The sequence below is a fragment of the Phascolarctos cinereus genome, unplaced genomic scaffold, assembly GCF_003287225.1.
Source record: "Phascolarctos cinereus isolate Bilbo 61053 unplaced genomic scaffold, phaCin_HiC Scaffold_1;HRSCAF=81, whole genome shotgun sequence".
In the NCBI taxonomy this organism is placed as follows: Eukaryota; Metazoa; Chordata; class Mammalia; order Diprotodontia; family Phascolarctidae; genus Phascolarctos; species Phascolarctos cinereus.
This window is the reverse complement of record NW_027555514.1, coordinates 204,585,780-204,602,830: the sequence shown is the minus strand read 5'-3', so window position 1 is coordinate 204,602,830 and position 17,051 is coordinate 204,585,780. Positions and strand designations below refer to the sequence as shown.

The window sequence follows — 17,051 nt, the reverse complement described above, 5'->3', positions numbered from 1 at the left end:
ACTTTGTGCTGTGCGTGTTGTCACACCATGCAGTGCCAATGAACTCTGTGAGAAACACCTTGACTCAGATTTGAGACTATGAATTGCAATGTTTTTACTGTATACACAAAATCGTTAAATGAATTTTGGCTTGGAATTAGGACAGAATTTCCAACAATTTCTGAAATGGCCCTAAACATATTTCTGCCATTTTGTACTATGTATTTATGTGAAGTGGTGTCCTCAGCATTGATGATTATAAAGTCAGAATTATCGATCAGCTCTGAAAAACAATGAAGATGCTTGTGTCATGCAGTATCAAATATTCTGCCAAGATTTAATTCTTTATGTAAAAATAAACAAGCACATCCATCTCATTAATATGTAAATTTGCTTTCATATTTAATAAATGACAAAATTATATGTGTACCAAAGAATTGTTTTAAAATCAATTTCTTCATGATTCATTATCAGTAAATGTTTGATTTATATACCTATTTTATATACCTACATATCTGGGACTGTGTAAAAATTTCTCTGGTGAAAAGGAGTTGCAAGTGGAAAAAGTTTAAGAAGCCCTGCTCTAATAAATATTGATTTAGAGCATTTTTTGATATCACTATAGATAGTTTTGATTTCATCTGAAAACTTCCTGTTTATATCCTTTGACCATTTATCAATCGGGGAATGACTTGTATTCTTATAAATTTGACTCAGTTCTCTATATGTTTGAGAAATGAGGCCTTTATCAGGGAAACTTTTTGTAACATCCCCCCCAGTTTTCTGCCTTCCTTCTATAATATCTTGGCTGCGTTGGTTTTGTTTGTGCAAACCTTTTTATTTAATGTAATCAAAATTATCCATTTTGCATTCTATAATGCTTTGTTTATTTTGTTTGGTAATAAATTCTTCTTTTATTCATAGATCTGACAGATAAACTATTCCATGCTCCCCTAACTGACTTATTGTATCACTCTTTACGTATAAATCATGGATCTATTTTAGTGTGTTATCTTAGTATACGATATGAGATATTGGTCTATACATAGTTTCTGCAAAACTCCTTTCTGGTTTTCTAGCAGTTTTTGTCAAATAGCGAGTTCTTATTCTTGTCCCCAAAGCTTGGAACTTTAAGTTTATCAGATACTAGATTACTATGGTCTTTCCTGCTGGTATTGTATACCCAATCTGTTCCACTGGTCCACCATTCTATCTCTTAGTACCAGATTGTTTTGATGATTCAACATTGTAATACAGTTTGAGATCTGTTATGGCTAAGCTACCTTCCTTCACTTTTTTTTCCCTGTGAATTTTTTGATATTCTTGACCTTTTGTCCTTCCAAATGAATTTTGTTATTATTTTTTCTTGTTTTATAAAATGTTTTATAGTACTGAATAAATTAAGGTAAATTTTTCATTTTTATTATATTGACTTAGCCTACCCATGAGTAATTAACATTTTTTCCAGTTGTTGAGATCTAATTTTATTTGTGTTAAAAGTGTTTTATAATTGTGTTCATATAGTTCCTGGGTTTGTCTTGGCAGGTAAACTGCCCAGATGTGAGGTCCAAAATTATCCAACCTTCAGGAAACAACCACTGAGGCAGAGCTCTGAGTCAGTAACCATTTATTAAAGGGAACAGACCTCTTCAATGAACAAGACCTCAGATCTTCTTTATAATCTGGGATGCCTGCTTTCCGTAGGGCATTACTTTTGTAGGGCTTGATGCCCAGACAGTCGGAAGAGGCAAAGTAAAATACAAAATCTTATTGGTTGATAGACCATGATTTTTGATGAATCAGCATGGGTGGTCACAGGATGACCAAGGTAAGGGTCATCTTCACTGACTAAGTGGTCATAGATGGTCTCCTCCTCATGTTGGGCAAAACAAGGTGGTCTGGGGGTCCAAAAATAAGTTGAGGAATTTTCCATATTATATCAAGACATCCTCTCCCCACCCCCCCGGGCTGGGTTTGGTCATTAGCATTCTTGTGGTTAGGCAAGTAAACTTTATAAGTAGTAAATAAGTACTGAACAGTGAATTTACACGTCTTAAAGTTTGAAGTATACTATAAGAAAGACTCTATCTTATCAAATTATCCCTATATTATATATGTTAAATATGCATTAATATATGTTATTCTTATATTATTGTTAGATGACTAAATGGACTAAATACATATTACTAGAAGAGTATATCGCTAATAATTGTTGACAGTCATTACTCCTGTGGAATCACACTGAATACTGAATAGGCTGTCTGATAAATCATTTCTCTTGCAATTTTATGTTGCCTATAGTTATTTTAAATGGGATTTCTCTGTCTCTTGCTGCTGGACTTTGTTGGTAATATATAGAAATGCTGATGATTTATATGGGTTTAAATTTTATATCCTGCAATTTTGCTGAAGTTGTTAGTTATTTCAAGTAGTTTTTTACTTGATATTCTAGAATTCGCTATGTATATTCTCATATCATCTGCAAAGAATGACGGTTTGTTTCCTCATTGCCTATTATAATTTCTTCTGTTTTTTTCCCCCCTTCTCTTACTGCTGTAGCTAACATTTCTAGCAATGATAATGGGCATCCTTACTTCACCTCTTATCTCCTTGGGAAGGCTTCAAGCTTATCCCTGTTACAGATAATGATTGCTGATAGTTTTAGATAGAAAGCTCAATTTATTTCTTTGTTTTTTAGTGTTTTAATAGGAACAAATGTTGTATTTTGTCAATAGCTTTTTCTGCATCTGTTGAGATAATAATGATTTTTGTTGGTTTTGTTATTGATAGGGTCAGTTATGCTGATAGTTTTACTAATGAACCAGCCCTGCATTCCTGCTATAAATCCTACCTGGTCATAGTGTATTGTCTTTGTGATATATTGCTGTAATCTCCTTGCTAGTATTTTATTTAAATTTTTTGCATCAGTATTCATTAGGGATATTGGTCTATAGTTTTCTTCCTGTTTTTGCTCTTCCTGGTTTAGTTACCAGCACCATATTTATGTCATAAAAGGAATTTCGGAGGATACCTTCTTTGCCTAGTTTTCCAAATAGTTTATATTATATTGGAATTAATTGTTGTTTAAATGTTTGGTAGATTTAGCATCTGGTCCTGGGCATTTTTTCATTGATGGCTTATTCAATTTCATTGATGGCTTATTCAGTTTCTTTTTCTAAGATGAAGTTATTTAAGTATTCTATTTTCTCTTCTGTTAATCTGGGCAGTTTATATTTTTGTAAATATTTATCCAATTCAGTTAGATTATCAGATTTACTGGCATATAATAGGGCAAAATAGCTCCTAATAGTTGCTTTAATTTCTTTTTCATTAGTGGTGAATTCATCCTTTTCATTTTTGAAACTGGTAATTTGGTTTTCTTTTTTTTTTTCAGTGAATTCACCAATGGTGTGTCTATTTTCTTCTTGTTGTTGTTTTAAATAAAACCAGCTCCTAGTTTTACATATTAATTCAATGGTTTTTCTTTCAGTTTTATTAATCTTTCATTTGATTTTCATGATTTCCAATTTGGTGTTTAATTGGGGATTTTTAATTTGTTCTTTTTCTAGGTTGTTTTTTTTTTTTGGTTGCTTGCCCAATTCATTGACCTACTCTTTCTCTATTTTATTGATGTAAGCATTTAGAGATATGAAATTTCCCCCAACTTTAGCTTCATTCCATGAATTTTGGTTTGTTATCTCATCATTCTCTTTAATGAAATTATTGATTGTTTCTATGATTTGTTGTTTGACCCACCTATTCTTTAGGATTAGATTACTCAGTTTCTAATTATTTTTAATCTCTCTTTCCGTAGCCCTTTATTAAATGTAGTTTTACTGCATTATGGTCTGAAAAGGATGCATGTAATTTTTCTGCTTTTCTGCATTTGATTGAGGTTTTTATGCCCTAATACGTGGTCAGTTTTTGTATAGATGCCATGTACTGCTAGAGAAAGGCATATTCATTTTTATTCCCATTTAGTTTTCTTTGGAGTTTCATTTATGTAAGTTTTCTAAAATTCTGTTTATCTCCTTAACTTCTTTCTTGTTTATTTTTTGGTTAGATTTATCTGGTTCTGAAATTTGAGGTCCCTCACTAGTATAGTTTTACTATTTCCTCCTGTAATTCACTTAGCTTTTCCTTCAAGAATTTGGATGCTATAGCATTTGGTTCATATGTGTTTAATATTGATATTACTTCATTGTCTGTGGCATTGTCTTTTAGCAAGATACAGTTTCTCTTTAATTAGATCTGTTTTTGCTTTTGCTTTGTGTGAAATCATGATTGCTACCACTACTTTGCTTTACTTTTTACTTTGTGTCTTTCTGCTTCAAGTACGTTTCTTGTAAACAACATATTGTAGAATTCTGGTTTTTAATGCACTCTGTATCTGCTTCCTTTTTATGGTGAGTTCATCCCATTCAGTTATGATTACTGGTTATTTCACTCCATTTTATTCTTTCTTTCTCTCTCTCTATCCCCACCCCTAAAAGTGTTTGTTTCTGACTACCACTTCCTCTAATCTTCTCTCTCTTCTATATCAGCACACCCTTCCCTTCTCTTATTCTCTTCACCTCCTAATTCCCTGTATAATTAGACAGATTTTGATACCCCAATTAGTGTGTATATTATTTCCTCTTTCAGCCAGTTCCAATGAAGGTTCAAGCATTGCCTGCCTTGTTCACCCCACTCTCCGTTTTTCCCCTGCACTGTAAAAACTCTTTGGTGCCTCTTTTATGCGAGATAATTTTCCCCCTTCTCTCAGTGCATCCCTCTTTTTTACCTCTTAATTTTTTTCTTTAACTCATTCATCATTATGTTATACTCACACCCATGACCTCTTCCACGTATACTTCTTTTAACTAATAATGGTAAAGTTCTTAGAAGTTACAAGTATCGCCTTCCCATGTAGGAATGTAAACAGTTTAACTTTATTGAGTCCCTTATGATTTTTCTTTCCTTTTTATGCTTCTCTTGAGTTTTGTATTTGAAAATTTTCCTTTCTTTTCATTAGGAATGCTTGAAAGCCCTCTATCTTATTTAACATTCATTTTTTTTTTCTCTCTGAAAGATTATATTCTGCTCTGCCTGGTTGTAATCCTATCTCCTTTGCCCTCTGGAATATTATATTCCATGCCCTGCAGTCCTTTAATGTAGAAGCTGCTAAATCTTGTGTTATCCTGATTATGTTTCCACAGTACTTGAATTGTTTCTTTCTGACAACTTGTAATATTTTCTCCTTGACCTGGGAACTCTGGAGTTTGGCTACAATATTGCTAGGAGTTTTCCTTTGGGGATCTCTTTCAGGAGGAGATCGGTGGATTCTTTCAATTTCTATTTTGCCCTCTGGTTCTACTATATCAGGGCAGTTTTCCTTGGTAATTTCTTGAAAGATGACATCTAGGCTCTTTTTTTGATCATGGCTTTCAGATAGTCCAATAATTTTTAAATCTCTCTCTGGATCTATTTTCCAGGTCAGTTGTTTTTCCAATGAGATATTTCACATTGTTTCTATTTTTCATTCTTTTGGATTTGTTTTACAGTGTCTTGATTTCTTATAAAGTCACTAGCTTCCAATTGCTCTATTCTAATTTTTAAGGAAGTATTTTCTTCAGTAATCTTTTGGACTTCCTATTCCATTTAGCCAGTTTTTCTTTTTAGGACATTCTTCTCCTCATTGGCTTTTTGGACCTCTTTTGCCATTTGGGTTAGGCTATTTTTTAAGGTGTTATTTTCTTCAGTATTTTTTTGGGGTCTCCTTTAGCAAGCTGTTGACTTGTTTTTCGTGATTTTCTTGCATCACTCATTTCTCTTCCCAGTTTTTCCTTTACTTCCCTTACTTGCTTCTCAAAATCCCTTTTGAGCTCTTCCAAGGCCTGGGCTGGATTCATATTTTTCGTGGAGGCTTTGGATATAGGAGCTCTGACTTTGTTGTCTTCTTCTGGGTGTATGTTTTGGTCTTCTTTGTCACCAAAGTAAGATTATATAGTCTGACTCTTTTTGCGCTGCTTGCTCATGATCCCTGCCAATTACTTGAGTTTTAAACTCTTTGTTAAGGTAAGAGTCTGCTTCCAATGTGGAGAATGTACTGTCTCAAGCTTCGGGAGTTAATATAGTAGGGACCTGTAAATTTTCAGTTCTTGCAAGGTGATAAGATAAGGGGCAAGGTGTTTACTCCTTTCCTGGCCTGTGATGTGATCTGTTAGTGACCACAAGCACTCCTTTCTGTCCTGAACTGTGAGGAGGTTTCTCTCACAGCCACTACAAGCTCCACCATGCCAGCTCCTCCTCACCCCAGCTCCTGCCAGAACTGTGACCCAGATCCAAGCACGGGCAAAGCAAGAGATTGCTGCCTTAGCACCAGCAGAGAGATCCCTGCAATCTCCCTCTGATCAGCTGCTTGATTCCCCCTCAGTCTGTGGGCCTGAAGCTCGGGAAGCAGCTGCCTCCCCCCGCTCCCCGGGCCACAGTCTTGGGGAATGGATCTGAGACCCCTCCTTCCTGTCTCAACACTGCAGAAACAGACTTTTCCCACTGACCTTCTAAGTTGTCTTTGCCATTTGTGGATTGAGGAGTCTGGAAACCTCCACAGCTGCCCGCAATTCAGTCCTCTGAGGCCTGCTCCAGGTTCGCTTGTGGCCTGCGCACCCATGCAGCACTGAGCTCCTCTCTCAGCCTGGCGGGATAGACCTTTCTGATCAATCATCCAGGTTGTCTTGGGCTGGAAATTTGTTTCATTCTGTCTTTTTGCGGGTTCTGCTGCCTTAGAATTTGTTTAGAGCCATTTTTATAGGTATTTGGAGGGGTTTGGGGGAGAGCTCAAGCAAGTTGCTGCTTTCACTCCACCATTTTGGCTCCGCCCCCTGGACAGAACTTTCCTGCTGACCTTCTACGTTGTCTTAAGTTGGAAAAGTGTTTTACCCCTTTTTTTTATTTGTTGGTTTTGCCACTGCAGAATTCATTTTGAGGTTTTTTTTAAAGTTTTTTGAAAGATAATTTGGGAAAGCTCAGATGAGTTGCCGCCATTATTCCTCCATCTTGGCTCTGCCCCAGAATTTTTGTTTTGATTAGTAGTCTTTATAGGCTTTTCCTGAATCCACCATGCAATCCATTCCTGGAAGAGATGAGTGCTTGTATCATTTTGCCGCTACAAAAAGCTGCTGTAAATATTTTCTACTTTTCTTCTTTCTTTGTTCTCTGTAGTTATAAGCCTAGTAATGTCCCTGTGTCAAAGAGTCTGCAGTGTTTAATGTTGGGTGATCCATTTCATAGTTAAAATAGTGCATCACTGCAAATTGTCCCACAGCTTTTCCAGCACCTGTGATTTTTCTTCTGTCATTTTTGCCAGTCAGATAGATATAAGGTGAAACCTTAGAATTGCTTTAATTTGTATTTTTGCATTTTTTATAAATTTTTAATAAGAATTTTGCACTTTTCTAATGATTGTTTATAGTTTCGATTTTTTCCTCTGAAAACTTCTTGTTCATATTTTCTAATGTTTTATCAACTGAGAATGGCTCTTATTCTTTTAAATAAATTCATTTCTTTATGTATCTTGGAAATGAAATCTTCATTTAGAGAAACTGTTAGCAAGATTTCCCCCCCAGTTATCTTTTCTTTCTAATTTTAGCTGCATCAGTTTTGCTTATGCAAAAAAGTTGAAATTTTATGTAATTAAAATTGTCCATTTTGTTTTTTGTGATCCTTTCAATCTCTTGTGTGGTCATAGACTCTTTCCCTATCAGTAAATCTGAGAAGTAATTTCTTCCTTGCCCTTCTATTTTGTTTATGATTTCTGTTTAAGCAGAGTATATGACACGTAAATGCTTAATAAATGATGATTGACTTTGTATACTTCATGAGATAGCAGTCTATAACCTAGATTCTGCCATGTTCCTTTCTAGTTTTCTCTGCAATTTTTATAAATAGTAGAATCTCACCCAGAAGCTGGGGGTCTTTGGGTTTATCAGAAACAAGCCAACATGTGTTTGTTTGTTTGTGGATGTTGTGGTCCTAATCTGTTCAGCTGTTTAGTCTCTTTAAAGATACTTCAAAACCGTGTGTTTTAGAGAACAAGGAGTAATCCAATTTCATTATTTATCTTTTTTGTTAGCTTTGTATGGTTATTGAACTACAGAATGTTAGTGAACTAACATTAGGTTACAATGTTTAGATATACATTAAGGATATTATTTCTCCATAAAATAAAATCAAAGTAAACTATAATGATTATTTATTACTGGTACTTGTTTGAATGTCAAGGTATTACTGTATTGTTTATACTTAATATTTAGAAGAGAAACTAAAACTTCTGCTTATGTCCATGACATTTAAAAATATTATTTACAACAATAGAGATCATCTCTGACATCAGATATTTTCTCAACACTTGAAGAAAATAAGTTATTCAGACTGTTTTAGGAAATATGCTACAGTTCCTTTTATTAGAATGCTTTAATCTGCACATTCCTTGTATGATATATCATAATCTTCAAGAGACAGCATTTGCTCAGTCACTTAACTACATTGGTTTCTGAATAATGAAATAATTTGCATCAATTTCAAGACCCTGTTTGACTATTCCATATAGCTCTCATAGGCATATATCTGGGAATTGTCTGAACCTAGAAGACAGCAGTTGATTCTTAACAATAGGATAATCAGCTTTTTTCAATAAAATAGTCAGTTATTTAATTCTTTTTTTTCCCCCAGAAAATTCATTTTAATGGGATGACCTTGGTTCTACCCAGCCTATGAAAATGGGATTTGATTTTTTTTCTTGATTTTGTGCCACTTAACATTTTTATTGATGACTTAAATAAATGTATAAAATGGCATGCTTGTCAAGTTTGTAAATGATACAAAATTGAGAGGGGATAGACAGTGATTTTGATGATAAGATTTAAGGTCCAGAAAGATCTCAGCAGTCCAAAATAAATCTAATAATGACATTTAGTGTAATCTAATATGAATGTAATGACTTGCTTTTAGTTAATAATCTTCATAAGTACAGGCCACAGAAATAATTATTAGGCAAAGTTCCCATGAAAAAGATTTAGGGATTTTGATTGACTTGAAAGATTAAAATAAGTCAGTTGTGTCATATGGCAGCCAAATAAATTAATGCAGTCAGGCTGCGTTGAGCCTTGTCCAAATTACAGGAAATAACATTTAACACTTTTATTTTATCCTAGGTTGACCATATATGAAACATTATATTTAGTTTTTAGTGCTACATTTTGTGAAAGAAATAAGTAATCTGAAACATATACAGAGGAGGTGAGGGAACTGGAGAATGTCATACAAGGGTAATTTAAAGGAATTAAGGAATGTTCAGTCTGGAGAAGACAAGACTTGGGGAGAATGTGTCTTTTAAGTATTTGAAGGGCTGTTGTATGGAACGAGGTGCTAGATTATTTTTCTTGACCTCTGAAGCAGAGTGAACAAGGGGCAGTGGTTAGTAGGTAAAGAGAAACAAGATCTTGGTTTGCTGTCAGGAAAAACTTCCTAAAATGGAATTATAGAGGGCATTCCTGTTCAGTTATATACAACTTGGAGTAGGTGGCCTCTGAGATTATTTCCAGTTCTGAGATTGTGATTCTGTGTGTGTGTGTACGCACGCACGCATGTGTACATGTTGGAGTGGATGGGGAAGTGATTCTGGGGGGTGGTTCTAGACCTCTCTTGACAAGTTTGGCAAAAGTTTGACACCTTTGAATTGGTGCCAGTATAGGTTTATTATGCTATTTAATTCTTTTCAACCCTGTCCCAAGAAGTTAAAAAAAGAGCCTTCTTTTTAAAAAAAAATTTAAATATGATTGAGATTTATGTTTCAGCACAATATTTATTGGTGAGAGGGAAATTTTTGTGTCTTTTACCAAATTTCTCCCTTAAAAGAAAAAAAGGAGAGGGATGCTGGCTAAAAGAAAAAAAAATGCAGTTTCACCAAATGCTAAATTTTATGTAAGAAAAAAAATTGTTTCTTAAAAGTTCACATAAAAGGAAAAACTTTATAGGTATTAGTATGGGGCCAAGCATATCCATAATTCCACTGCAATCTATTTTTATTATTTTGTTATTATTTCCATCATTGTAGTCATTGCATATAGTGTTCTCGTTCTGCTTACTTCACTTTCATTAGTTTTTATAGTTACTTATCATACTCAGCATATTCATTGTTTCTTGTAGAGTAGTAATATTTTACTAAATGCACATACAACACTTTTCTTCCCAAAATGATGGGTATCTACTTTGCTTCTACTTTGTTGCTACTACCAAAAAAAATGCTCATAAATATTTTGTTGAATATGAAACTTTCTTCTTGTCATTGTCCTCTTTCATGCTAAGTATGTGTTTAGCAATGAAATCGTTGTTGTCAAAGGGTATGAATATTTTAGTTGCTCTCTTAATATAATTCTAAATTGCTTTTCAGAGTGGTTGGACCAATTTACAGCATGGCCAACAGTTTATTAATGTGTATCTCCATAATTCCTACATATTTTATCACGTTTGGCAGTTTTCAGGGTGTGATAATCAAACATTTAAAAGAACAGTGAACTGTTGTGCTACACAGACTTTTTGCAGAAATGGAGACAGAAGGCATTTTATCAAATTTCATCTATGAGATCAGTATGGTCCTCAATCACAAATCAAGGAGAGAGAAAGCAGAAGAAAGAAAATTATGAAGCAATACCATTAATGATTATTGATATGGAAATATTAGTAACAAATCAGCAACATACTAAAATATTATTCACTATGACCAGATTAGATTCATCAGATGTAAGAAGTGTAACATTAGAAAAACTATCAATATAGTTAAGAATATTAAAAAACAATTAAGATTTCATGGTTATATCTTCATAGAGGGCCTTCACTGATACACACACACACACACACACACACACACACACACACACACGTACACAAATATATCACCCTGACACTAAGATGCCTTGAAGTAAATATAATAACTATAATAAACAGCTACCATTATTTGTGATGGTGAGAAACAGCAGAAGCTTTGCTAATAAAATTTGAATAAAACAGAGTAGCATAGTGCTAGAAGTGCTACCTAGAAATAAGCATAGACAAAGAGAAATCAAAACTTTCTGTTCACCCACCTCTCCCAGCTACTCTTCCTATCTCCCTTAACTACTTGCCTGCCAGGCCTATCTATATTCCAATATCACTCACCTCTTCTATCTATGTATCCTCCCCTCTTCTCCTCCATCTCTCCTAGCTATTTTCCCTCCATTTCCTGCTATTTACCACAGTTTCTAACGAATGCTTCCAGTTCCCTGCAGCTATAGTTCTAGCTCTCCTGTCTCACCTTAGTATACCTCAGCCAGTCCTTCTGATAGTCCTAGCTCATTGGAGTGTACTTTTTCCAAGTATTCACCCTCCTGCAGAAGTGGGGCCTATCAGCTCTACTTACCAACTCCACCCTGAAATATTCATCTACCTCTCCTACCTACTTGCTAACCTCAGTAGCCTATACTCCAACTTACCTGCCTGCCATACTTATTCCCCTGTACCTCCCCCAAGTATTCACCTACCAGCTCAACTTATTCACCTTTCCCAGCATCTACTCTCCCACCTCACCTGTCTTCTCCCCAGCAAGCCCCACCTACAGCCTTACCAGCCCAATGCTCAGCGCAGATGACAGTGATGAGGAAAACTGAAGGACAATATGAAAGTTTCCTCAAGAACAACCATAATGATTCAATGAAAAAATTAATTGAAATAACTTTAGAATAGTAGTAGTATACAAAAACTCACAAATCAGGAGCATTTTTGTTATAACTAATTAAACCCAGGAGGAAAAAGATAGAGAAATTTCACTCAAAATAATTAACAATTGCATAAAATACTTGGGAGTTAACATACCTAGACACACTTATGATTTGTATAAATATAATTACAAAGCACTCTTCACTATGCTTGGAGAGCACATATAATTGGAGAGTTTCATTGTACAAGGCTAGGCTTTATAAATATAAAAATGACAATAGAGTCTAAATTTATTTTCAGATTTAATGGTATAAAAACCGTACTATTTTAGGATTATTTTATGTAGAATAAGACAAAATAACAAAATTAATCTGGAAAGAAAAAAAGTCAAGAATCTCAAGAGAAATAATGAAAAAAATAAGAATAAAGACAGCCTATAATTACCCAATTTCAAATTGTACTTTTAAGCAGCACTTATTTAAATGATATGAACAAACCAATTATTTAACCAAAAGAAGAGAAGAGGAGATTAGTGGAATAGAAGAAGCACACAAATGAGTATAGTAGCCCATGTCAATAAATTCAAGAATATAAGCTTCCAAGGAAAGGAATCAATTACTGCTGGGAAATCCATTAGGAATCCATTAACTGCTAGGAAAATTGGAAAGCAGCTTGGCAGAAAGTAGGTTCAGACTACCATTTTTCAATGTAGAAAACATTATTTGCCAAGTATATACTTTACTTAAATATAGTCACATCAAAAAAAAATTTCGGAGAATGGAAGAAAACTTTCACCTTTCACAGGCGAGGAGGAAAATTCTTAACCCAATGAAACCTAATGAGATAAACATCATAAAAGATAAATTAGGCAATTTTAATTACATAACATTTGAAAGCAATAGCATAGATGAAATCAGTGTAGTTAGAAGAAGAGAAGTTGTGGAATAGGGGAAAATGTATTAATCAGATCTGATTTCCAAGACATATAGAGAATTGACACAAACCAAGAATCATTTCTCTATAATACACTGTAGGTGGAGCTATGAATTGGTTCAACTATTCTGGAAAATAATTTGTAATTATGCAACAAATACTATCCTTTGATTCAGCAGTCACACTCCTAGGTATATATACACAAAAGAAATCAAGAAAAAACAAAAGGTCTCATGTATACCAAAATATTCTTGAAGCAGAAATAAAGTCAGTGTCTGTCAGAGAATATTGAACAAATTGTGCCATATGAACATAATATAATATTATTATGTCATAAGGAATGATAAAATAGGAGGAATTTAGAGAAATATGGAAATACTTGAGTAACTGGTATAGATCTAAGTAATAGAACTGGGAGGACAATATACATAATGACTAAAAAATGATACAAGATCAAAACAACACAAAAAGGCAACTGAACTCAGAATAACTAAGGATAGAATGTGGCAAATGTATTCCAAAAGAGTTGCACTATTAGTTGGTTTTGCCTGACTACATGTATTTCTTTATTATGATAGAGAGTTGTTGGTGAAGAAAGTCATTAAAATATTAGAAAATAAGCCTAATAAATAAAATTTTTAAAAGTTTAATATCTTTTGTAGGTTCTTTAAATTCTGGAAATTCTCTTTTATATATTTCCCCTGCATCCCCAAATACATCCCAACTAGGATATCAAGGCTCTGATAGGAAATTTATGGTATAAATTACAGCATACCTAGAACCTAAATTTAAATCAACATGCTATGATTCATTTTAGGAAGTGAATTTTGATGTTTTTATTGTTTAAATGTTTTATTTATGATACATAATTATATATAAAAATAATATATTATTTTAATGTTTTTTTAATTATGATAGTTAACCTTGCATGAAATAGTCTAATGGCCACTGACCTGATTACCAGATATCTTGGATTCTAAAGCCTATCTACTGTTATCTAAATAATGTAATATTTAGACAAATCACTTAAATTTACTTACATACTCAATGAAAGGAGGAAGTTAAAGCAGTGTTATCCACCTCTAAAATTCTATAATTCTGTCTAGTAAATTTAAAAATTGACTAAGTTATATAACATAAGAAAATGCTTGGTCATTGTCAATCAGCAAGCATTTATTAATTGCATATGTGTCAAACACTGGAGATAAAAGTATGAAACGATGTCTGTTCTCAAGGAGTTAATAGTCTAATGGTATACACAAGTACATACAAGTTGTCAGTAAACATTTATTATCTGCCTACTATGTGTCCTAAGCACTAAAAATATAAAAAGTCAAAAGACAGCCACTGGCCTCAAGGAGCTCACAAAGGGAAGTGAGAGACAACAAACAAATAGGAACAAATAAGCTATATACAAGATAAATAGGAAATAATTAAGAGAGAGAAGGTATTCGAATTAAAAGGTGTTGAGAAAGGCTTCCTAGAGAAGAAGAAAGTTTAGTTGAAACTTAAAGGAAGGAAGAGATGAGGAGGGAGAGCATTTCACCCGTGGGATACAGCCAGAGAAAATGCCTAGAGCTGAGAGATGGCAGTGTCTTGTATATATGAATGTGTTATGTATGTGTATATATATGTATATATATGTATTATATATATAGACACATGTCTAGTTTTTTTCTCTGTTAAAACATCCTACTCGAGTGTGCTTCTAAATATTTGAACGGTATGCACATTTCAAATGTGTTATGCTTTTTGCATCTGATAAAATGATATAAAATTTCAACAATAAGTGCTAAACTTATCATTCTGTGCTATTTCTTTTTAACTACAGACCCTGCAACATGGAAAAATCCAAGACACCTTTCTAAAGGTTTCTTTTATCCACTTGCTTTTGTCCCTTCTTTTTCTATTATAAACCTGCATGTGTGCTTGAATATTCTTACAAACTGTATGCATTCTTAGTCATTTTTTTCCTCTCTATATCAGTTTTAGGTTTTAGTGGTTCTTATAACCTTTTGGGCTTTTCATCGGCCTCTAAGAATTTTTTATGGTGAATGTGATGTTTAATGTATTTAAAAATAAACCTAGGGCTTTGTTGTTATACAGTAAATTAATATATTTTTTTCTGAGATGGAAGTACCCACCTATTTGAGGTTCTCCAGTGTGACTTTATAGGAAAGGGACTATCCTTTTGTGCTTCAAATAGTTAAAACACTTCACTTATGAGAGAGGAGCATGTTTTTCCCCACTATTCTTTGCTTTTCCTACCAAAGGAAATCTTAATTAGCTTTAGTATTTTGTGTGACTATTACTGTGATGAAATTGTTTTTTGGTTTTAGGTATACTATAAAAGAACTATCAAGTTGATGCTTGATATTAGATTCTGTTTGTGTGTTTGCATTAACACTTAGCATTTTAAAGCAATCTTAAGTTGGAAAAATTAGGACCATTTATCATATCCAACTCTTTGAGAAGTTCAGCAGTGTCACTTTCCAGAGTATCACCTCCAAGGTGTAGCCTAGTGTTTTTTGGAAAATGAAGGAAAAACAGAGTCTCTGAATTCAGGAGATGAGATAGGAAGAATTTCCAGAAACAACAGTTCTTTTTTCTATATACTATGTAACATAATCTCGAATCTGTAAAGTGGACCAACTGCCCATTCCTGGGTCTTGTTTTCTGCTTCTACTTAATTTCTACCCTACCCTCAATCTCTATGTACCTACAACCCTGGCTTTCTATCAGATGTATTTAAAATGGAGAAAATTTGTTTTGTATATGATTTTACATTGGCATGGAGATTGGTGGGTGGGAGGGAGACTAGGGAAGCTTTCAGAATGTCAAGGACTTCACTTAAAAAGATAGGTACAATGAAGCAGAACTTTTAAGTGGCTAACAGAAACCAGAGTTTTATATATGAATGAAAAATATATACACCTATGCTCTTCAGTTGTTCAAGTTTTCCTTTACTAAGTATGTGTAGATATGTTTTATGTGCCCTTTGCTTAGTTGAATTTTTACTTTTTTCAGCTTTTAACTAAAATATTTTTACAGGAGAAAATACTATTTAAAGATTTTAACTTATATTTTCCTGTCAAAGTGTCTATTAAAAAAAAGGAAAGTAATTTTGTTAATCAAATGCAGAATTCAAAAGAAATCTTCTTTATCTACAGTTTGTAATTGAAATAAAAGATAGGTGTTTCAACTTTCAAAAGACATTATTTTATCAGAATAGTATGACATGGTAGATCGAGTGCAGACCTCATAATTAGGAAGATATTGGTTTATATTCTCAGTTCTTCGGGAGATGTCACATAGTGGTTATAGGAAAGTCATTTAACCTCTCAAACTAGGCAGCTTTCCAAGACTTTTAAGTTGTAGAACAATCTGCATTTTTGTCATTGGGATTTTTCTCACTGGGAATTTCTTATACCAATGAGATCACATTCAGACTAAAACAATAATTTTTTTAAAAAAACCTATTTAGCAGTTCTCAAAAACATTTTTATTATAGGAAAAAACAACAGGCTAATTTATCTTAAACCTTGAACAAACTTAATTTTTTATTAAGTGCTCTAATATATATTTACTTATGTAGATGGATAGAACTACATATGAATTTGACTCTTTTAACTGTTTAACTGAACCTAAAGAAGGTTTGTAGTAGTGTCTAAAGTATTGGTTATTTGTTTTCAGGTATTCAAGCTGAAGAGTGGGGTAAATTTCTGCACACCAAAAATAAGGTAATTACACAAATATGTTCAGGGAATAATTTTAGTATTTTAATAATACTTGAAACATTTTTATTTTTATAATGAAAAAGGAGACCAGTTGAGTTCCTACTGTTGGTTATTTGACATAATTTTGAAGTAACTTTTTTTAAAACCATTAAGCAAAAGAGGCAATTATTTCTTAAATAATCTTGTTCACCAAATTAATTGAGGTTTCTGTACCTCAGGATTTTGCCAAAGATCTCAGTTCATGGTTCGTCTTTTACCCAAGTGTAAAGATTTAAAGTTTTTAATTTTAATACTTTATTTTAGCTATACACTGATTTTGATGAAATTCGACAAGAAATTGAAAATGAAACAGAGAGGATTTCAGGAAATAATAAGGTATGGATTTTTGAGGCTGAAATGTTCTTTAGAGCTGGTTACTATCAAGAGAAGTAATGAAAACAAATATTTATTGAACCGCTGCAATGCATACATAGAGAATGTATTCCATTTTCTTCAAGTGCTTATACCTTTGATAGATATACAAAAATTCATAAACAAATCTTCAGTTATATTTTTTCTATGGGCTTATATCACATCAAAAATTTTAGTTTTTAAAATGATATATTTCTGATATTGCCATACATATATCACTTTGCTTTAGCTGCTGTATTCAGTACTCTCACAACAGAT

The 17,051-nt window shown here is 33.3% G+C and overlaps 1 protein-coding gene across 1 annotated transcript in view; it reads left to right on the top strand.

Moving 5' to 3' along the window:
- Window positions 1–17,051, top strand: part of DNM1L (dynamin 1 like) — a 79,139-nt gene that overhangs the window by 17,717 nt on the left and 44,371 nt on the right. Inside the window, 3 exon segments of the mRNA XM_020975787.2 lie at window positions 14,477–14,515; window positions 16,339–16,385; window positions 16,686–16,757. Coding sequence (XP_020831446.1) covers window positions 14,477–14,515; window positions 16,339–16,385; window positions 16,686–16,757 — 158 coding nt within the window.